Source organism: Panthera onca, chromosome B3 (genome assembly GCF_046562875.1).
Source record: "Panthera onca isolate mPanOnc1 chromosome B3, mPanOnc1 haplotype 2, whole genome shotgun sequence".
In the NCBI taxonomy this organism is placed as follows: domain Eukaryota; kingdom Metazoa; phylum Chordata; class Mammalia; order Carnivora; family Felidae; genus Panthera; species Panthera onca.
The window spans coordinates 65977032-65997692 of record NC_138344.1 but is presented as its reverse complement, the minus strand read 5'-3'; the positions used below and the strand labels follow the sequence as shown (position 1 = coordinate 65997692).

Below are 20661 nucleotides of genomic sequence, written 5' to 3'. Positions count from 1 at the left end.
TGGTCATAGCCTGTGCTTGACCTTGGGTGGTTTATTAGCTTTCTCTGATTATGGTTAATTATTTTATAAATTGATAGGAGGCGAACCCATTATTGGGAACTCCAGGAGGTGGTTCAGTTTCTTGTTGTAAAGGCAGTTTTATAAATTGGCTTAAAGAACTTGGTTCTGAAAATAGACATATGAATTCTGGCTTCGTGACTTACTTTCTGGGTGACCTTGGGGAACTTTCTTCACCTTTTTGTGCCTTATTTGTAAAACAGGATTGTTACAAACATGAGATAGTAAATATAAAATGAGTAACATAGTTCCTAATACTGCACTGAATAAATTTTTGCTGCTGCTGTTATTGTTACCATTATTGAGCTAAGGATGCTCATTCCAATGGAATTTATGCTTATAATAATTAGACTCAGGACATCAGAACTGAAAAAAATTTTGCCTGAAGCCAGCCCTTTTATTTTCTAGGTTTCCAAAGTGTTTTTCATTTACCCTCAGGATAACAGGAAACCTGCTTTTAGTAAGTTACACTAAAGTCCTTAAATGATACTGGTAACCAAGATGTGATATTTTTCGGGATGATAAATGAGGATATGTAAGTTGAGGTTGATTCATTCCCCTTCCTCCCAGAATAAGTGAGAATGTTAAAATCTGAGAATTTTTAAGTGTTTTCTTGTCTGATAACGTCTCAGTATAACCTCCCCAATTCTGGAATCTCTTACATTTCTGCCTCACCTTGATAGCAAGGTGTTTATGAATTTATGAAGGATATTAGGATGAATACCAGTTTGGGAGGCAGGGTTCTGTCACCAGGAAGTAACTTGAGTCCAGGAATGATGGAGTTCAGGTGTAACCTTCCAGGGCATGGAGGTTTTGTGGGATGCCCCAGGTCACAGCATGAATGTGAACACCAATTTTAGCATTTAAGGTAGACGTTAATAAATTTGAAGAATGAGTGTTTTCTAAACAGTCTTAAAATCTGTTCATGCTGCTAATACGGATTATAAAAAGAGTGTGGTAAACACAAAGAAACTGCATGAACTTTTTAAAGAAAATAGATTTATTGTCCCTTTAAGGCCTTGGTTATTATTAATTAGAATGTATTCTGGAATGCTGCCTACAAAGAATTTGCTTAATTTATCTTATTTGTGCAGTTCTGCTGATCATATCGTTGCAATAATAATGAGTCGGGCAAGATAGTAATTCTTCCTCTTCTTTTCCTATTCTGTTTATTATAGAGCATATCTTTTAGGTTCTAAGTTATAAGAGAGGCTTTAGGTTTAGACCTACTTCAAAATTCACTTAAGCTACTCAGGTCAGATTGGAATAAAGATATTAAAACTGTTTAGAGATCACTGTGTTTTAAAAAAATAATAATACTTAAAAATTTGAATGACATTCTGAAAAATAGTGCCTGTAGCTGAAGATAATCAAAAAGTCATAATTATACTATGGATTATATTTTGAGGCTAATGCCTTATAACTCTTGTGGAGTGTGAAAACAAGACTTGGTTAGTTTTATTTTGTCTGTTAAGAGTATGTAAGGAGTCTAGATCTGGTACATTGGCACAAAAAATATTTTATTCATGTTATAGCTTTTTGGACAATTGTATTCTGCACTGTATTACAATGGTACAATAAATTGCTGAATATACTGTCTGCTGAATATGACTTTACCATGAAAAATTTGATGCATGGAGAAGGAAAGGTTGGAATATATCAACCTTTTCTGACAAGGGACTTTGAATTTTGACCTAATACAGGTGACCTTTGTGCGCAATAAAAGTGAGCTTAATCTTGAGGTCAAGGTCGAGGTCAACAGCAGAGCTTATGCTGATTGTAGGTACTTCACAGCCTACCTAGCTATTGGCTAAATGGGAGTATGGCATTTTTTTTTTTAATTTTTAATTTTTAGTATTTTCAGGAGCTTATTAATAGCAAATTGTTTAGCTGTTGAACACTACCCAACTCCTCAAGGCTCAGCTGTCTGTTTAGTTGTGGTAAGTTTGTCTGTTTATTTATAAAGTTTACTGTTTCTGAGTGAAAGGTATGAGTGTGCTGTTGTTTTCTGTTCCATAGATAAGCTGTAGCTAAAAATAAAAATGTTAAAGACAACTGACATATAAAACCCTGGAAATGAAAATATATCTTCTTTTAAGAGGTTTCTTTCTTTGACAAGTTGAACTCTTGTTATCTTAACTTTGGAACTGTCGGAAGAATTTTTAAGTAGTTTGTACCTTTATCTAGATTATAATTAAGAGAACTCTCATGAATTATTGTCTCAAAAGGTTTAGATGATTTAGAGACTGGTTATTCCCTTTCAAGTTCCTTTGAAATGCATCCATTAATGCATTTACATTAGAATATTATATGATATAAAATACTTTTCAGGTTTTTTTGTGCTGTACATAAAAGGAAAATTGTTTTAGGACACTAATTTCACTATTAAATACCTCAACCGTTTTGTCATAGGTAAGTCACACCTTAGCAAATATCAGAAAAAAAAACCTGTCAGTGTTATACTGTCTGAATACTTAGTGAATATTCTGCCCAAATAATTGGTAGAAGCAGCAAACAGTTGGGGGAGAGTGTCAGAGACTCTAATGTAAAGAACTTCTTCTACTCTTTTAATCGAGCCTGCAAAATATATTCCCCGGGACTGATCAGCTCTGAAGCACTGAGGTTTGATGATTGGAATGGGAGGAAACCATGCTTTCAGGACATAATGAATTGACGAGGCCATCCATCATTTGTTAGCATATGCTCAAACGTGGGCTATGTGTGCAGAGGCCTGTGATTTAGTAAATACTTGGGAGATGAATAGAGCTTACACACAAGGGAAGATATTGCTGTCCTTCAGCAGCCTGAGACCCAGGCGCCTGCTGAGAAGGCCATCTGACGGCACATCATCAGTAACCGGCCTGTCACAGTCAGCGGTGCCCACCGACCATCGCCGGTATATTAAATGCATTTTTAATATCTGCTTCAGTAGATTTAATGAAGAAAATTTAGTTTCCATACTCCAAGCACCGCTTCTTCAAGTGTTCTAAAGCATGGACTCTTGCCTACATAAGAAAGGGGGAAGACCATGCCGGCAGTTGGCAGGGTTGATTGAAAAGGACATTCAGACAAAATAATGTGCAAACAAAAAAAATGCTTTTAGCGGAGTTGGCGTCTTGTTGATGTAAAAAGCTGTGTTTTTTTTTTATTATTTATTTATTTATTTATTTATTTATTTATTTATTTATTTATTTATTTTTAGAGTGGCTTTTGATTTGTTCCTTAAGCCCTAATTCCCTCCTCTCACAAGCCCTTTCCCTAGGAGGGTTGAACCTGCTGGTAAGAGATGTGAGCCTTCTGATCACAAAGGAAATATTAGAAGGGGAATATTACAGTTTGGCATCATTTGGATAGAGAGACTCAATTTTAGATTAGCTTGTATTTTGAGATACTGTTTCTAAGGATTTTTGCATGAAGATACAAAGTAGGATTTTTCTTACCTAGTTGCTTCCACATTTTTTAACGTTGAACTTTACTCATTAGTCAGGTTGGTATATTTTAGTCTGGTGTCAGGCAGAACAGCTCACAATGATGGAAAAAATAGTTGCCAACTTGATTAAAGAGTGCTCTTACACTTCTTACGCTATAATGTTTCTTTAAAAATTGTAATTTTGAAATGTTCTATTTTTATATTCTGGCGAAGTGTGTAGATTCATTCTTTTTTAATGAGTTTCAGTGTTGACATTATTTACTACAAAACAGCAAGACAACCAATTAGATATTGTTGCAAGCATGCACTTTAAGGGTTTCCCCTCTTGTTTAAAAAAAAAATCTAGAATATGCTCTCATGTTCACAGAAGAAGAAGCTACGGAATGGGACCTATAAATCTGATTCCTGCATGTGTCAAAACAGTAATGTATTAAATGCATATTATTATAAAAATTTAAGACATGTCTTAAACACACTTACATTTTTATAACACATGGCAATATTAAATAATACATTTCCTTGTTAGCATCTGTTTGCCGTCATTGTTGGCAAGACCTATGATTTATTGCTTAAATTAATGACTAAGACCATTTTGGACCTGATATATGCCCCTAAGCTTATTACATCACTAAATAAAATAAAATGTATGCACTTGTGACAGAGTTATTTTTATAATTGTTTATCCCTTTAAGTGCCCTATTCAGTGATTCACTGAAAGGTTCATAATGGTTGGCTTGTAACCAGAAAATAATCTCAGAAAGGTAAAATATATTCCTTGTCTAGAAATAAAATGCCAGAGTGATGGTGATGATAGGGGTCCCAGCAAGAATTTGCAACACTCAAACCCGTCGTTCTTTTCTTCAATGCGCTCAATTAACTCTTGTTGAATTTTTTTGATGCATGACTCCCCCACCCCCATTCTAAAGGCTGTCTATTAATACTGCAGCTCATCTTTGTATAAACCCTTCAATATGGGTAAAGTGGATTCTCTCTGACATAAAGCTGCAAGGGTTAAATTGTTCTTTACCGATGATTTCTCAGGTGCCATTATCATCATGCATTAAACTGAGCAAGATTATTTTCCTATTATTAGTTCTTTTCTTTCGGGAGATTGGAACTTTACTGTTTTTATACTGAACTCTATTTGACTTCATAGTCTTTATCTTTCCTTTCTGAGGGTGCAGCATGATAGACCCTTCAGTATTTTTACAGTAACCTGTTATTCATCTAAAGTCACTCTGCTGCCTGACTCGTAATACAGTGTAATATGGCTTCGTCGTTTTCTGCTCCACATGAAGTATCTCATTGACTGTCAGGTCTCCTGTCACATGACGGTAAGGCAAAGTTTTTGAGAAGCTTAAGCCTTGCTTCTGGACCACAGTGTCTACACCTTGAAACAGATGGCGGTTCTGTGGGTACCTGAGAGCAATCCTTGTGGGAAGATTATTATTTTGTAGATTTCTTGGGACGATTCTCACTCACAAATGGAAAACAAAACTTAGTTCCTGAGAGAGATCTTTTTCTTGTCTTCATCTCATTTTTACTGGATTTTAAGCCAAATAGTTTATTGGAAATGGAAACAGGTTTTTTTTCCCCCCCTTAGTGTTCTTTCCCAAGGCAGTGGATCTGATAAAGTTTTTAATGGTTCTTTCAAAAATGATCAGGCCAACAAACATTCGTGTTTTTCTTGAAGAGCTATATTGGCCTTTTCTACTTCAAGCTTTCATCTCCCATTTCTGATCTTTATATGTTCTTTTTCATCTCATCTTCCTTGTCCGGGACACCTGTCTCCAGATGAAACATTTTAAAGGAAAATTGATGAATAAGAGGCTTAAGTGCCAATGTCTAAATCTCCCCCTCTCTCTTCTGTTCCTTCTTCCACCTTTTTTTTTTTTTTTTTTGTCTTTTGAATATTGGTTTGGATGCACTAAGAATTTTTTTTTTCTTTGACCACTGTAGTTAGTTTTACCTGTTCAATTGGAATATATACATTCCTGTCTTTTGCTTTCTGTTTGACGGATTGTGACTTCCTTGAGGTTAGGAGCCATGTTTTATCTTCCACCTCCTTCCTTGAGGGCCTACTACGTGGTTCTTTGTGCAGCCAGTGAATTCCTACCGACTTTCTAATATAGGCCAGTGCTGATTCGTATGATCTCTTTTGAGGAAGAGATAACCTCAAAGTGTGTTTTCTTCATTTTGGCCGGCACCATTCGGCCAAGTACCATACAGAGGGCTTGCTGTTCTTTCCTAAGATTGTTTCCCACTCTCTGGGTCAGGATGTTTAAGTCCTATTTAAAAATATTAAAATATTCAGTAGGCAGCTAAGTGCTTAGCCTAGTGTACTACTTAACACTAAATGAAAGTAAAATATAACACAGCCATGGAGCCATTTGTTATATTTTAGTAGATGAAGCAATGGCAGTGTAAACCTTAACCTTGTAATTTTGTGAGTTCCACTTTATCATGTAGCTGTAAGGGTAATCAAAATAAATCACGGGAGATGAATAAATATTTTCTAGTGCTTTCTCTGTGCTTTCAGAAGTGATGTTTGATCCATGAAATTTTAGTAAGTGTATTAAATAAAACAATATGATGTGCACTGTGTCAGATCTGATAAATTATTCGGTATAGGACATTTATACAACATATGTTGAGCTGCTACGTGAACAGCTTAATGACTATAAATTATGTTAATCTGTCTTGCCATTTTTACATTTTGTTAAAAATTGTGCGATTTGTGTTGTAGATATTTATATGTATGTTTGCCGGGGTGGGCAGGGATAAGAAGAAGGCATACGAAAGGCACAGGTCATCTCCGCGATGTTCTGACAGTGATCCGGGCTCCTCAGCTGCGCAGTGTACATAACACAGATGTTGGGGAGTCATCTGTCAGCCATGCCTCTCCTATGGAGTTAAAGTTCTAGAGGGAAAAGAATTTGACACAGTGCTGTCACTGTTACATTTTCACAATAGAAGAGCATGCAAATATTGAACCTCCTGCTTAGCAGTAGTGCCCTGTCTAATGTCTGTGCTGGTTGGAATAAAAAATCATGGGTGCATCTTGGGCTCAGAGATCTGACAAAGGTCATGCTATGTTGGGCATTTGAATTGGAAATTGTCTGGACTTAGATTTTATAAAGCTCCCACTGTTGTGTGTGGGGAGAATTTCAGCAGGGTTTTGTCCCTGGAGAGGCCTCTTAGGCCCTTTTCTGTCCTATGAATGAATTTAGATGTGAGGGTTACTCCTGCCTTAAAACTGTTAAGTTCATTTTGCATACATCCCTAGAGAGAAAAACTGGCAGATGCTTTTGTCTTGGAAGTGTTTAAAAGAAAACTGCAGAGCAGGAACAAGAGAGAAAAGGGGCCCTGTGTGGAGTCCCAGAACATTTTGGAAATGGCCAATATGCAGTTTTCATCAGTACGAAGGCGGGGTGCAATATGGTGCCTGTAGCTCACAAGGGAATATGAATGTTGATTAAGCATACTCCCAGGCTTTGAAATTCTGAAAGCAGTGTCAGAATAATGGATGTTGAGCAAATGTCAAGCATTTGTTAATTTCTCTGTTATTTGGAGTTTATCTACCATGATCAATCAAATAAACTAGTGCTTCTCTCTTGTGGCATGTGTCATTGATATGGTGATTAGGTGGCTAGAGAGACCTTCTGCTTTTTTTCCAGGTAACAGATTATAGAAGGGTAGACAGAGCTTTTCAGTAGAAGGTTTGTTTGTGGCTTGGTTTAGTAGAAATTTGGATATTAACTGAGTACTTTGGTGGTGGTATGGAAATCTGCAGCCACGTGCAAAAGATGCTAACTGTGGTGCCATTTACGCCGAAAGAGCTGGTAGTTGTGCTATGGTTTCCGTCTACATACAGTTTTCATAGTTTATAAAACTTTGGTGTAAAACTGGGTGAAAGAAATTCGATCCCAGAAGAATTCTGGCCTATTGACATTGGTAGATACAGTTTTGGATCCATTTTTATTTTTGTCTCCCCCCACCCCTACACCCTGCACAACCCCCGCCCCCCCCCCCCCATTTCAATTAATTCTAACTCAGCTGTTGACTTTTATTCTTGAGAGATGGTCATTTGCTATGTGTGGTTCAACAGTAATTTCTTTCTGTTATTTTTAGGAAGCAATGCTACAATGTTTTGATGTCCCAGATATAAATGATCAAAAAGTTCTTTTCAGCAGTTACTCAGCTGTGAATTATGGTGAAGTACTAACACTCCATGGTGTGAGGAGTACTTTCCCTTTTAGAGTAGGAATGGCCTTACCAAGTGGGATTTCATTAGGGTCGATGCTAGGTACCATGTTGAAGTGTTGTACTCCCAGCATAGCGTAACTTGGACTGAAAGGGGGTCTTTGTGTGAAACTGCCATGGCTGGAATCAAGGCTGACTTAGAATCAGAGATTTGGCGGGTTTTTTTCCCCCCTGTTCCCCATTTTCTTCTCATAATCTGAGCCATGTAGGTCACATAATTCAGATGGAGACTAAGACTATTCTTATAAACCTAGATCATGTGAAATAGGTGCCTTTGTGATTTCGGGCATGATCTTTCTGCAAAATTGGACCCCCTGAAGTCATCTGCCCCTTATTTTTAAGCCCCAGTGAACTTTCACTTTAGCGGATTTACAATTGGGCAGCCACAGGGTATTCACCCCATGAACTGCCTATGTTGTTTCTGGAGGGCTCTCTTTTGATTTACTCAACCTGCCATTATGTCTGAAAGAGTATGGCCATTTCCAAAGTAGAAAGTCTTCAACTTCCTCTTCACGTTAAGATGCTTCATCTTAACAGTCTCCATTGGGCCTTCGGTTTGGGGCCTTCCCTGGGACTAGAAGTCATAACCCTTTGAGTAAAATCTTCATGTCCTGCCTGGTACACAGTGCCAATGAGCTCAGCCATTGCAGAGAACTCCAACATCACAAAAATAGCACTGCAGACTGGCTTTTCTAGACTTCCCTCTGAAAACTCATCATTACCATGCCCTGAACACAGCATCACTGAATCATTTGCTTACATCATACACCAAAACACTCAGCCTGTTATTGATACACAGCTCTCACATTTATTTTCTATTTGTGGTGATAAAGCTGTTGTTCCTAGTTTAGATTCGAAGAACATGAAAGATCTTGTTATATTGTTGAAGTTTACTGTGTAATAATAAGAGAAAAGGCATGTGAAATCAGAGTGTGAATTTCTTTCTTAACCATATGTACTCATGAATGCTTCTGAGTGTTCAGAGTTTCAGCAGGTAGTGTCCACCAGCACCTGCCAGGCTATTAGCCACTCTGTCTCTTGGCTTCCACCTCGCTCCTTTAATGACCATGTATCACTGAACTTCCCTCTTCCCTCTCATGTATTACAACTACCAAGTAATGACTCATTAAAAAAAAAAAAAAAAGTTCTGGGATGAATTTTGTTTCCCACTGGACACACGTCCTCTAATGATAGCGAGAGTACTTTTGGGGTTCCATGTTCGCAGGTATTTTTAAAGCATGTAGCACAGTCTTTTAAATATCTTTAGTAGTGACAGACTTGGGGAATGGATCTGGTATTTGGAGATAGGCACACATCAGTAAGTTTGGTAAATAAGGGAGCAGGTGTTACAAGGTGACCACAAGGTCTGGAAACATAATTATTTTTCATGAATAAACTATTTATTATAGCATCTCTTAGAGAGTTATGTCTGTTTTTAGACTCGGTGGCCACTCTTTGTTTGGGTAAGATAGGAGCTGTGACTATGAAGCTGGCTTGCTTTTGTGACTTGTAAAGTGGTTCTAAAGTGATACCTACAGATACGTTCTATTTTGAGTAAGGACAGCATCATTGATGATGCATGTACAAGCCTCACTCCTTCTCCAGGATGATTATTTTGGCCAAAAATAATTGGAATGAATTAGTTCTTGTCTGCTCGCTGAAAAAGTCCATCTTGTTACTTTATTCCCATACTGAACAAGTGTATAGACTCCATTTCCTTAAACCATTAGCCATTATTTTATATCCTCCTGTTCTCTGTGCTCTTCAAATGTAGATTAACTGCTAAGAAGCTAAAGACACTTAGGTTTACTCCCAGTCCTTTCCATTACCCACTTCCCTGGTGGTTGTTAGTAAGTGATAGAATTGCCAAAAGGCAGAGACTTTTTAGGATAGGAGGAAAAGTGAAGGGTTTCAATGACTGTTAACTAGCCAGCCAGTCCTTGAATTCCAGAAAAGTAGCTCATATGGGATCTTCAGTTAATTAAAAAAATTTTCTTTTTCTTTAGGAAAAGGGGACTGTAGTAATTCAGATTTTCATCCTACAGCTTAAGACACATTTTAACAAAACCGTCGTTTCTCCAGTGGTAGTGATGGCGGGGGATGGAATTGATTGTTTAGGCCTCTGGTTGAGTTTGAGTTTGAAATATGATGAAATTTTTCTTTTACTTTTATTTTCTCTTTGTGTTTGGTATGGGCTTTTTATTTGTCAAGGATTACATTTAATTCAGAGTAACAGTAAGAGGTCCTTTTCTCCTGTTACATCTTTGAAACCCCTGCTTTACTTCTGAATAAGGAGGTCAAAGTCCTCATCCTCTTTGGAAGGGAATTACACCTACTGTACACTTTTATAAAAGGCTAAAAACAGGGAGTCGGAGCCCTGAAAAGAGAGTTATTGTCTGTTCCTTTTGCACGGTTTCACAGTGGGAGGAAACATACCAAACCTCATTTTAAAAGCTGCATTTGTGAGACATTAGTAAATCCTTTACTTGTTTTGGTGAGGATTGATTGAACATTTTTTGGTCATGTTTAAATCATAGAGACAGGACTTTGACTTTAGTTAAGTGTCATTAAACATTATTTGATGCTTAATAATTATGTGTCTGGTTTTAAGGCTGTTTCAGCAAAACATTATTACAGGTTCCTGTAGCAAACATTGTCAAAACCTTGAGAATTTGGGGGGATTTATACAACTAGTTAGGGGGTGAGCTAAACTTAGGCAGCCCACCTTGTGCTTCAGTGATCAGTTCCATCCTGAAGTGGGTAGTTACACAGCGCTCTGTGCACTTGACACATGCAAATGCTAAATACAGTAGCAGCATGAGGTCTCTGTCATTAACAGTAATTTATGTAATGAAAGCCACCTGGCTGTTTTTTATAATTAATTGCTTGTAAATAATAAATTTAAATATAATTTATAGTTTTCTAAATTTGATTACGATATAGGCCCAACAACAAAACTAAAACAATTGGCAATTCCATAATTTAGTGCAATGAATTTTAAAAGATATATATAAAAGTATATATGTGTGAGTGTATATATATATACTATACATATATATATATATATATAGTATATATATATAAGTGTACAGATATAGATACACATATGTAGTTCCCTTTGGGAAATATTTTCACTAAGAAATATATTTATTGTAAAGTAAATATCAGGCAAAAATATTTTTTGGAGGAGAACGGTAGGAATGTATTCAAATCCTGCTAGCTTTATTTGAGTGGGAATGTTAATTTTGAAATAGTTTCACTGCTTTAATTTTTATATTATTATTTCAGTCAGCCTTTGCAAGTATTTGTACACATAATTTAAGGCACAGAAGAAAGTCTACCTGCTTAACAATAATGTAGTAAAACTGTTTTGAAAAAAAAAGTTTTTTCCCCATTTTGTAAACTTCCAATTATGCTTTGAAAATAAATTATACTTGGGAGAAAAGTACTTGAGTATATATGATGATATGTTATATGGTCTGGTGATAATAAGCAGCTTTGCCTAATGTATTTATGAAACACAACGTATCCCTAATTTAAGAAGGCTTTATATTTGTTTACATGGTCACATGTATTGGCTAGCAAAGAATCATTTTTTTCTGATTTAGTGGAGAATATCAGTGATTTATGTGGCTTAGAAAATAAGGGGGCTTTAGAGCCCTGTCCTCTGTACTTCTCTTTCATTAAGAAAGAAAGGAAAGAAGCAAGGAAGGAGGGAGGAAGGAAGAAGGTAATTTATGGCTTTATGTTTAATACTTCCCTCAAGGACTGTTTACTAACAGTTATATTGTATTTTGTCACAACTTTATGAATGTGTTTTTTAAATTAATGTCTCTTTTCAAAATATATTTCCATTAAAAGCTGTATCCTTCAAATATCTGTACTGTTATTTTGTATTATAGCAGTGAAATTACTATCAATGACAATTTATGAAATGTGTAGAACATTTTTGTAAAGGATTAATCAATTAAAGGAGAATTTGCAGCTTTGAGCCACAAACTTTATTAAATAGATTCTCCTCCTTATGTGACCTGCAGCATTTTTCTTTCACCATGATTTAATAAAGTTGAGATAGATCAGTGATGCTCTATTAGTTAGTTGGACTTTAAAAAAAAAAATTGGGAGGGTTCTCTGTTATGTTCTGTGTAGAAACTCAACTACATCATGAACAACATAGTTCTGTTAAATAGCAGATTGCACGTTAACTGCTTACGAGATTGGGAGGGTCAAGTCAATGTGGGGCCTGTGCTAGCTGGGATTGTCTATAAAGAATAAAGATCATGGCTTCTGCGTGTGGTCAGGGTGTGACCACCATTCATCACCTCAACAACAGACACCAGATTCGTTCACTGCTTGGTTTCCAAGGTCTAATAATCCCTCAAGAATGTAGAATGTTGTTGACTGTCCCCATTTACATCACTGAAGAAAGAAGCTTTGCAACAGGTGCAGCTGCATACTAATTGTAGGGTGTGCTTAATCTGTCCAGAAGGGAGAGTGACTCCAAATTTGGTATCTTAAAGAGTAGAGTGACCTTTTAAAGTCCCAGGATGAGAATTGCCAACAATTGCAACAGGCTAATTATACCCACAAGGAGTTGTGAAGTGCTTTTAAGTTTTCCTATACACCTAGAAGTTCAGTGAACGGCTTGAAGTCATTAACATATGACAGATGCACTCCCTTTTCAAGGGCTCCTGTGATAAGTTTTGATTGTAGAAGTGGGAATTTGACCCTAGCTTATCACTTGCTTCATTAGCTTGCTTGAGGACAAGGACTTTTTTTTTTTTTTTTTTGACATGAGTGTTATCTTACCCATGTTCCAGAATTCCATCCGCCTCCTCTCTGCTGATAGGAAGTCACAGTGATAACCTTGATGCTGGTTTTTCCGAGGCATATTGCACATTGTGCAGTGTTACATATATTTTACATATAAATATATAGAATACTAATGTTTTACCTATCATGTATTCTCTATAATGTAATTGCATCTTATTTGAGCATGGGTATTTCAAAGGCTTTGATTACATTATTTTAGAGATACTGGTGTTATGTCATTTCTGGGTTTTTTTATGGAAAATATACCAATGCACTTTTTGGCTTCTAAAGAAGACAGAAAGTCTGACTGCTACATTTCTGTGAAGTTGACTTTTTTGAGGTTGGTGAGAATAGGGAAGAGAAGTTTGGGTTTTATCCAGGGGACTCGGTACGCCTATGGAGGAAAGCATAGCGTGCTTCCCAAAGAATGAACAGATGATAGAGGTACCCACTCCCCCATGAGGAGGTGTGGAAATAGGGCATGGGCTCATGCAGTAAACCCTGTGACTGCAGCACTTAGATGAAATTGCTTTTTATTATCTGGTTGGAAAATCGTCTAAAAATAAGCCATACAGGATTAAGGTTAAAAAACTTCTAAGTGAAACCAGTCTTGGTTAATCTAATTCCCTCTCATAGTATCTCTGTATTTACCTGCTTAGAATGCCTGTTTTAATTCCTTAGTAGATTATATACCTACACTTTATTTTAAAACATTTTCTATTACGATCTCTGTTTATAGAAGTCACTATTTCCTTAACCTCTGAGGGTTATTTGTAGATTTTATATTCCCAACAGGCATAATCATATTTAGCTATGTTCCTGTCAATTACCTGCAAGCTCTTTTTGTATAATTAGGGGATGGTTAATTTACTCTAAGTAAGGTTGCCACCTGTCTAAGGATTAACCCAAATAGGTTGGAAGTCACAGAGAGACTTGGAGTTTGAGTTTAAAGCAATAGGAGTTGATTTCTTAATTCTCTCCTGCCATTTTGGTAGCATTTTCTGGGTTAATCAGTGGTAATTGTGACAACAGGTGTTTTCTTGGTCCCTGTATTCAATAGGTTGATAAACTACGTTGTTAAAATTATAGGCATCTGCAAATCTGTGAACAGGAGGTGTAATAGTGGTTGGTACCCATTGAAAAAGCACTGGAAGGATCTTTGACACATTTCCATTGCTTCTGTTACCTGATCAGATTGTCAATGGGTGGGAAGTGGCATCTCCAAATGAGGATAGTTTGAGGACAAGGATTGTGTTCAATGGAAATATTATCGTCTTATTTGGTGTTTCAGGGAAATGAAACATGAAGAACATTAATCATGTAGTTCATAGAAGAATTTGAGGACATAGTCTTACAGTATTTAAAATAAGCTGTGGAAAAAAATCAATAGTTTTTAAAGAACATGCTTTGCTTACAAGATTTCTGTAGGATATGTAAAATCAGACACTTTCCTTCATGTGACCTAATATGTATCTGACTACATTCCATCCAGGGCCTGCCTAGTCCTTCTAGGAGATGGGAGCCCATGATTATGACCAACTTCTTTGAGATGGATCTAGATTTCTTTTCTCTTTTTTCTTCCTTTCTTTCTAATTTGAAATTAAATCATTACATATTGTATAAATATTAATTTCTTAATTGGGATTTTTCTCATTGAGATATAATTCACCTTCCATAGCACCCTTTTAAAGTGTATGAATCAGTCTTTAAAAATTACTAATGTTAGCATATTCATGAGGTTTATCTTAATTCCTAAACATTTCATCAACCCCAAAAGAAACCAAATACCCATTAGCAGTCTCTCTCCATTCACATTCCTGCTCCCACCAGCCCTGTGCAAACCACTAATCTGTAATCTCCCTAAAAGGATTTTCCTATCTGAAGATTTTTTTAAGTTGTGTCATACAATATGACTGACTTCTTTGACTTAACATGATTTTTTTAAGGTTCATTTGTGTTGTGGAATTTTTTTATTGTTGAATAACACATTGTATGACTGTACCACATTTTATTTATCTGTTCCTCATGAGCTTGTAGATATTTGATAGTTTCCACTTTTTGGCTCTTATGAACGCTTCTATGAACATTTGTGTGAAAGTTTTGTGTCAACATATGCTTTTATTTCTACTTGGTAGATACCTAGGCACAGAATATCTGAGTAAGATGGCCTAACATTTTGAGAATCTGTCAAAGTGTTTTACAAGATGCTGCATCTATATTCCTATTAGCAATGTGTGAGCTTCCAATTTCTTAGCGTCCTTGCCAACACTTGTGTATCTTCTTTGGAGACATATCTCACATTCTTTACTCATTTATGTTGTCTTTTTATTATTATTGAGTCGTAAGTGTACTTTACATATTTTGGATACACATCCCTTACCAGAGATATGATTTGCAAGTATTTTGTCCTGGTCTGTTGGTTTTCTTTTTACTTTCTTGATGATGTCCTTGAGTTATTCTTTTAAAAGGATCTTACTTCAAGCAGTAAGAAAGTAGAAAGTCAACATAGAAATATCTGTAACTTTCCTATAAGGACGATTCATGCTTTGTCATGAAGTTCTTTTCGTTTGATATGCATACTGTTTTGGTGAAGTTGTTTTCCTTCAGATAATATATTAAATAGAAAAAAATTGTCAATCTCTGGTCAGACATTTTAATATTTTGTTTTTAAAATTATGAATATATATATGGGATCACATCATCTAAATTAGGTGAGAATCATATCAGCTATATAAATAAAATGCTAAAAATAAAAAAATTGTGCAAATCAATGCAACTATGAACTTTTCAATAACTACATAGTTGTAAAGAATCAGGGCCCTATCTACTTGAAATGAAAAAAAAAAACAACTTGAAGTGAGTTCCATTGTTTTTACAATGTAATTAATCAGGTATGATTTATGAAATGTGTTCTTTTAGGAGAGCATTGGGAAAAGTCCGTTGCCTCTCCTGGTCCACAAGAGCCAGGACTCCACATCCATACCTGACAGGAGGTCTGGCTTCCAAAACCACGTTTGCAGCCGTCTTGACGGCATAGCCCTGGGCAAGTCACTTACTCTGCTGGAGCTCCACTTTGTCCGCATGGGTAGCAAGCATCCCTGCCTTTTTTCACACAGGGATCCTGTGAAGATAAATGTGGGCTGTGTAAAAGCTTTTAAAAGAAGTGTAGTGCCAAGGTGATGTCCTGCCAATCTGGAGGCTGGTGTGTTTGTAAAGCTGTGAAAGGAAACTTTTGACAGCCTCCAGGAAAGAAATTGCACGAGAGGTTACCCCTTGTACAGCTCTGTCTGTGACCGCACCAGCTCGCTGGCCGTTCAGAGTTGGGTGTGCGCTCAAGAGCCCCTCTGGCTGACTAGCCTCTCGGGGCTCTGAAAGAGTGAACGTGTTGCTAAAGGCATTTATAAGCAACATTTACGCAACAGTTCACAAACCATAATATGGGAAATTTTCAGCCAGTAAGAAGGTATTTGCATTAAAAACAAAACAGATGACAACGGCATCAAAGCGCAGGGATAATTGCATGTTGAAGTGATATTTGACTAAAGCAAGGGGGCATGTAGAAAGCCACGTGGAATTGCGGTGTTGTGGAGAAGCAGCTAATTGCTTGCCCCTCTTGTCACTTTGCTTCTTTTAAGTGACTTAAGCAAGGTAGACTCTTAAATTGTGCCTTTATAAATCTTTTCATTTGTGTAATGCGAAAATTATAAATGTGTGATTACCAGTCTCTGTATCCAGCCTCAGTTGTATGGTATATTGTCTCCTTTGGACAGTTAATGAGATGCTGGCTTTTGTGCCATTTATCCTGGGAAATAAATGAATAACTTTCTTTGATGTCTCCTTTTGCCACACTTTCTTTGATTTGGCTTGGCGCATATGTAACGGTGTGTGAGGGTATGGGGGAGTGGGGACATATTTATTTTGACTGTGTGTGTGGATAATAAGAACATACGAAGTCTGGTTTTCAGCTGATTCTGCTTTGCATATACGGGGGTACCTGCTGTCTTCCAAGGCCACCTCCTCAAGAAAATTATGTCTCTAGAATTGGTGACCTGTTTTTAAGAGAACTTATAAAATGTTTCTAAATGAAAAATCATTCCAGCAGGGTCTAATATTGGCAATTTTCCTCTGTCTGCTTTTAGAACTTATTGGCCAACCAGGTCAGACATTATTAAAGTTCAAGGGATCCGGTGGGAAAAGTAATGGTTTTGTGCTACTATGAATTTTAAATGTTGCCATTTTCCTGTGTTACAGCATCATCTGTTCTCACATGGCACTAAAAATGTATAGAAGTTTTAAACCAAATTCAGGGTCAAGGTTAGGAGAGTGATGATGCCTCTGACTCATTCTCCTAGAATTACGTTACCCAAATTATCTGCATACCATTTTGTACTAGTTTTTTTTTTTTTTCCCAAGTCATTTGAAAGAATTTACTGTAAGAAGATTTTTTTTTTTTTTTTTTTTTTTTTGTCTCATCACTTCTTGGAAATTTATACAGATATGGTTGGAGAATTTGTACTCACTATACTGATAGGTATTCACTGTACTGAAATACTGGGGAGTGCTTCATTTCTGAGAATAACTGTGTTTTGTCCCTCACAAAAGCAATGCCTTTTAAAAATTTTTTTTTTTTTCAACGTTTTTTATTTATTTTTGGGACAGAGAGAGACAGAGCATGAACGGGGGAGGGGCAGAGAGAGAGGGAGACACAGAATCGGAAACAGGCTCCAGGCTCCGAGCCATCGGCCCAGAGCCTGACGCGGGGCTCGAACTCACGGACCGCGAGATCGTGACCTGGCTGAAGTCGGAGGCTTAACCGACTGCGCCACCCAGGCTCCCCAAAGCAATGCCTTTTAAATATGAAACTCTTGGGGAGTGGCACTCCTGGGTGACTCAGTCGATGAAGTGTCCGACTTCGGCTCAGGTCATGATTTCGCATTTCGAGCCTCACATCAGGCTCAGTGCTGACAGCTTGGAGCTTGGAGCCTGCTTCAATTCTCTGCCTCCCTCTCACTCTGTGCCCCTCTCCAGCTTGCACATGCACATGGGACATGGAGCCTGCTTACAAAATAATAATAAAGTTCAAAAAAAAAAAAACCCTGATTAAAAAAAAAATCCTTTATTCCCAAAGATAGTATTATACTATTGTATGATAAAAGGATTGAACTGTAAACAGAGAAGCCTTTGCCTTTTGTCAAATGAATAGGAAGTCATTTAATTGGTGGTATTTCCAACCCTAAATTCTGTTGCTCACCAGTGGTGTTTGAGAAAGGAAATTCATTATAATAATGATTGGAGAGTGCTCTCAAAGGAATATCATATATCAAGAGTTTAAAATGGCTTGGATTTATTAAACCAGAGTTAGGAGAATCAAGGCACCTTTCGAGCAAGGAGTTAATTTTTAGCCACGTGCATTGTTGATTATTGCAACAGCTTCGTTTATGACATTAATCATAATGTCTTATAGAATTGTAGACTTGTGGACTTGTAGAATGCTGTGCCCGTGGCAGAAATTGTTTGCTCCCAGTATCTGTTCTTCACTTCTTTCATGGTGACAGGGTCCTTGATTTTAACCAGGCATACACTCCCAGAACAGAGGCTCCCTCACAGCCCATATGACCAAGGGACCGATATCTGGCTATTGTGAAGTAAGTGCCAATTTCAGGAACCTTCTTTAAAAGACAGCCCTATCTCTCTTCTTCAAGCTGTTTCTCCATCTTCCTGTCTGGATGCCACCATCTTAACCACAGGGGTAAGGGCTGCACCTTAGAGGTGGTAGAGTGTTGAGTCGGAAGCTAGCCTGGATCCCAAGGATTTCCTGGAGCAAAATTGCAATGCTGGAAGGGACAAATTTCTGCCTGGTTTAATCCATAGTTGTGGGTTTCCTATCCCTTGCAGCTGAACCTTACCCCATCTGATGTAAAGGTGGAGATGCTGTTTTATCAGATCGGAATCCTGCGGTATAGGTGGGGTATAGGTGGGTCAGGCCAAGTGGCTCACCATGTTCGGAGCGCTCAAAGAACGGGACTTGCTGGCTGCAGGTGAGTCACGTAGCTGTTCGGCAAGGTGAGCACCTTATAATGCCAAGCATCTCTACTTGCCTGGTTCTGGATTTGGTCTCCTTGAGTCAAGTTTCAGACAAGGTTTTTACAGATGTCCTGCAGTGACTCATTTGCGTTACCCTCCTGTCTGTTGTAAGGACGGAGAACTAGGTTAGGGTGGGGTAATTGGTTATATAAGAACAGGTCACAGTGCTCTTTCAGGTATCCTTATGCAGAGCCTGGCCATGAACATTGTTTCTTTCCCTGAGGTCACTGATCTCTCTATTGGTATCTCTTAAAAAAAAAAATAATAACTGTAGAAAATAATAATAATAATAATGATTGTTCTGAATTTTGTGATATAGTCCTCGTAAAGTGACAGCAAAGTCTAAATCAGATTTGATGTTTCTTTTATATTTGGTATGGCCAGAATTTCTAGGCCTTAAAAGTTACTATGTTAATTAGCATACACCCTCTTATTTTTCTTGTAAAGCTTACAATTGCTTATTTTGAGGCACCACAGTTTTTGAAAACAAAAAATCTTCCCTTTAGCAATGTTATGTCTATTATGTATTCACATAGTGTCTTTTCTTTTTTTTTTTTAATTTTATTTATTTTGAGGGTGGAGGAGGGGCAGAGAGTGAGCAAGAGAGAATCCCAAACAGGCTCCGCACTGCTTGATCTCACAAAAGTGTGAGATGATGATCTGAGCCAAAGCCAAGAGTTGGACACTCAACTGACTGAGCCACCCAGGCGCCCCTACATGTTGTCTACGTGAATATTTATTCTTTGTTCTGTGAGCTGCGGTGTTTTTGCATTTTCCCTTAGAATGGATATGTGTGTTTGATGTGGGGGTATGCACATGTTAAAGAATCAGAGGAGGAGGGTTATTCTGCATTTAGGTCAGTATGTGCAAGATCTTGTGCTAAATGTTGGTGACGTAAAGTTTATTTTCTTTTTCTTTTTTTAAATAATTTTTAAATTTTTTTTATTTTTTTAATTATTTATTTTAATATGAAATTTATTGTCAAATTGGTTTCCATACAACACCCAGTGCTCATCCCAACAGGTGCCCTCCTCAATGCCCATCACCCACTTTCCCCTCCCTCCCACCTCCCATCAACCCTCAGTTTATTCTCAGTTTTTGAGTCTCTTATGGTTTGCCTCCCTCCCTCTCTAAGTTTTTTTTTTTTTTCATTCCCCTCCCCCATGGTCTTCTGCTAAGTTTCTCAGGATCCACATAGGAGTGAAAACATATGGTATCTGTCTTTCTCTGTATGACTTACTTCACTTAGCATAACACTCTCCAGTTCCATCCACGTTGCTACAAAAGGCCAGATTTCATTCTTTCTCATTGCCAAGTAGTATTCCATTGTGTATATAAACCGCAGTTTCTTTATCCACTCATCAGTTGATGGACATTTAGGCTCTTTCCATAATTTGGCTATTGTTGAGAGTGCTGCTATAAACATTGGGGTACAAGTAAAGTTTAAAAGTAGAAAGACAGAACGCCTGCCTTAAAGAACTCAGAGTCTAATGACAAAAAGCAAATGAAGAAAGGAAGAATACTTTAAATTAAAGTGCAACATGAGACTTATTTATGGGCTCATTAAATCCAGAAGTCTGAAGGGTTTCTGAGCTCTTAGACCAAAGCAATTCTATTCAGAGCTGTTGAACAGCAGGGCCAGTGCCCCCAACAGCCAGGGAAAGAACCTTCTAGATACATTTTTGAGTGCTTAAAATTCAGATTTTTAAGAACACTGTCTTTCTCAGTGTTTTTGTTTTTTTTGTTTTTTTTTTTTGTTTTTTTTTGGTTTGAAGCCATGTGGTTTCCTCTGGTTTTCTTCCTGGGACATTGTGTAATTGTCAGAATTCTGGTATGGTTCAGGTTTAACATAGTCATTTTGGAAACTCCCAGATTATCCTCCTTCATATTTTTATTCTAAAAGCAATTCTGAAGGAGAACCTTTGCCTTTGCTGTGTCTCAGTGGAATTTAACATTGGGCCAGTGAGAGAATGTAAAGAGAAACTATCTGAAAAGGAAAATGAGAAGCAGCATGC

General features: G+C 37.3%; 1 protein-coding gene across 6 annotated transcripts in view; it reads left to right on the top strand.

Moving 5' to 3' along the window:
- Positions 1–20661, top strand: part of CDIN1 (CDAN1 interacting nuclease 1) — a 279639-nt gene that overhangs the window by 12825 nt on the left and 246153 nt on the right. Inside the window, exon 1 of one of the 6 annotated variants that reach the window (XM_060619000.3) lies at positions 18070–18600. The exons of 3 other annotated variants lie outside the window; for them this stretch is intronic. In XM_060619000.3, the coding sequence (XP_060474983.1) occupies positions 18491–18600 (110 nt within the window). In that variant the 5' untranslated portion in view covers positions 18070–18490. Of the gene's footprint in view, positions 1–18069; positions 18601–20661 lie in introns of those variants that run through there. 2 more of the 6 variants (XM_060619003.3, XM_060618998.3) reach the window with 2 other exon arrangements.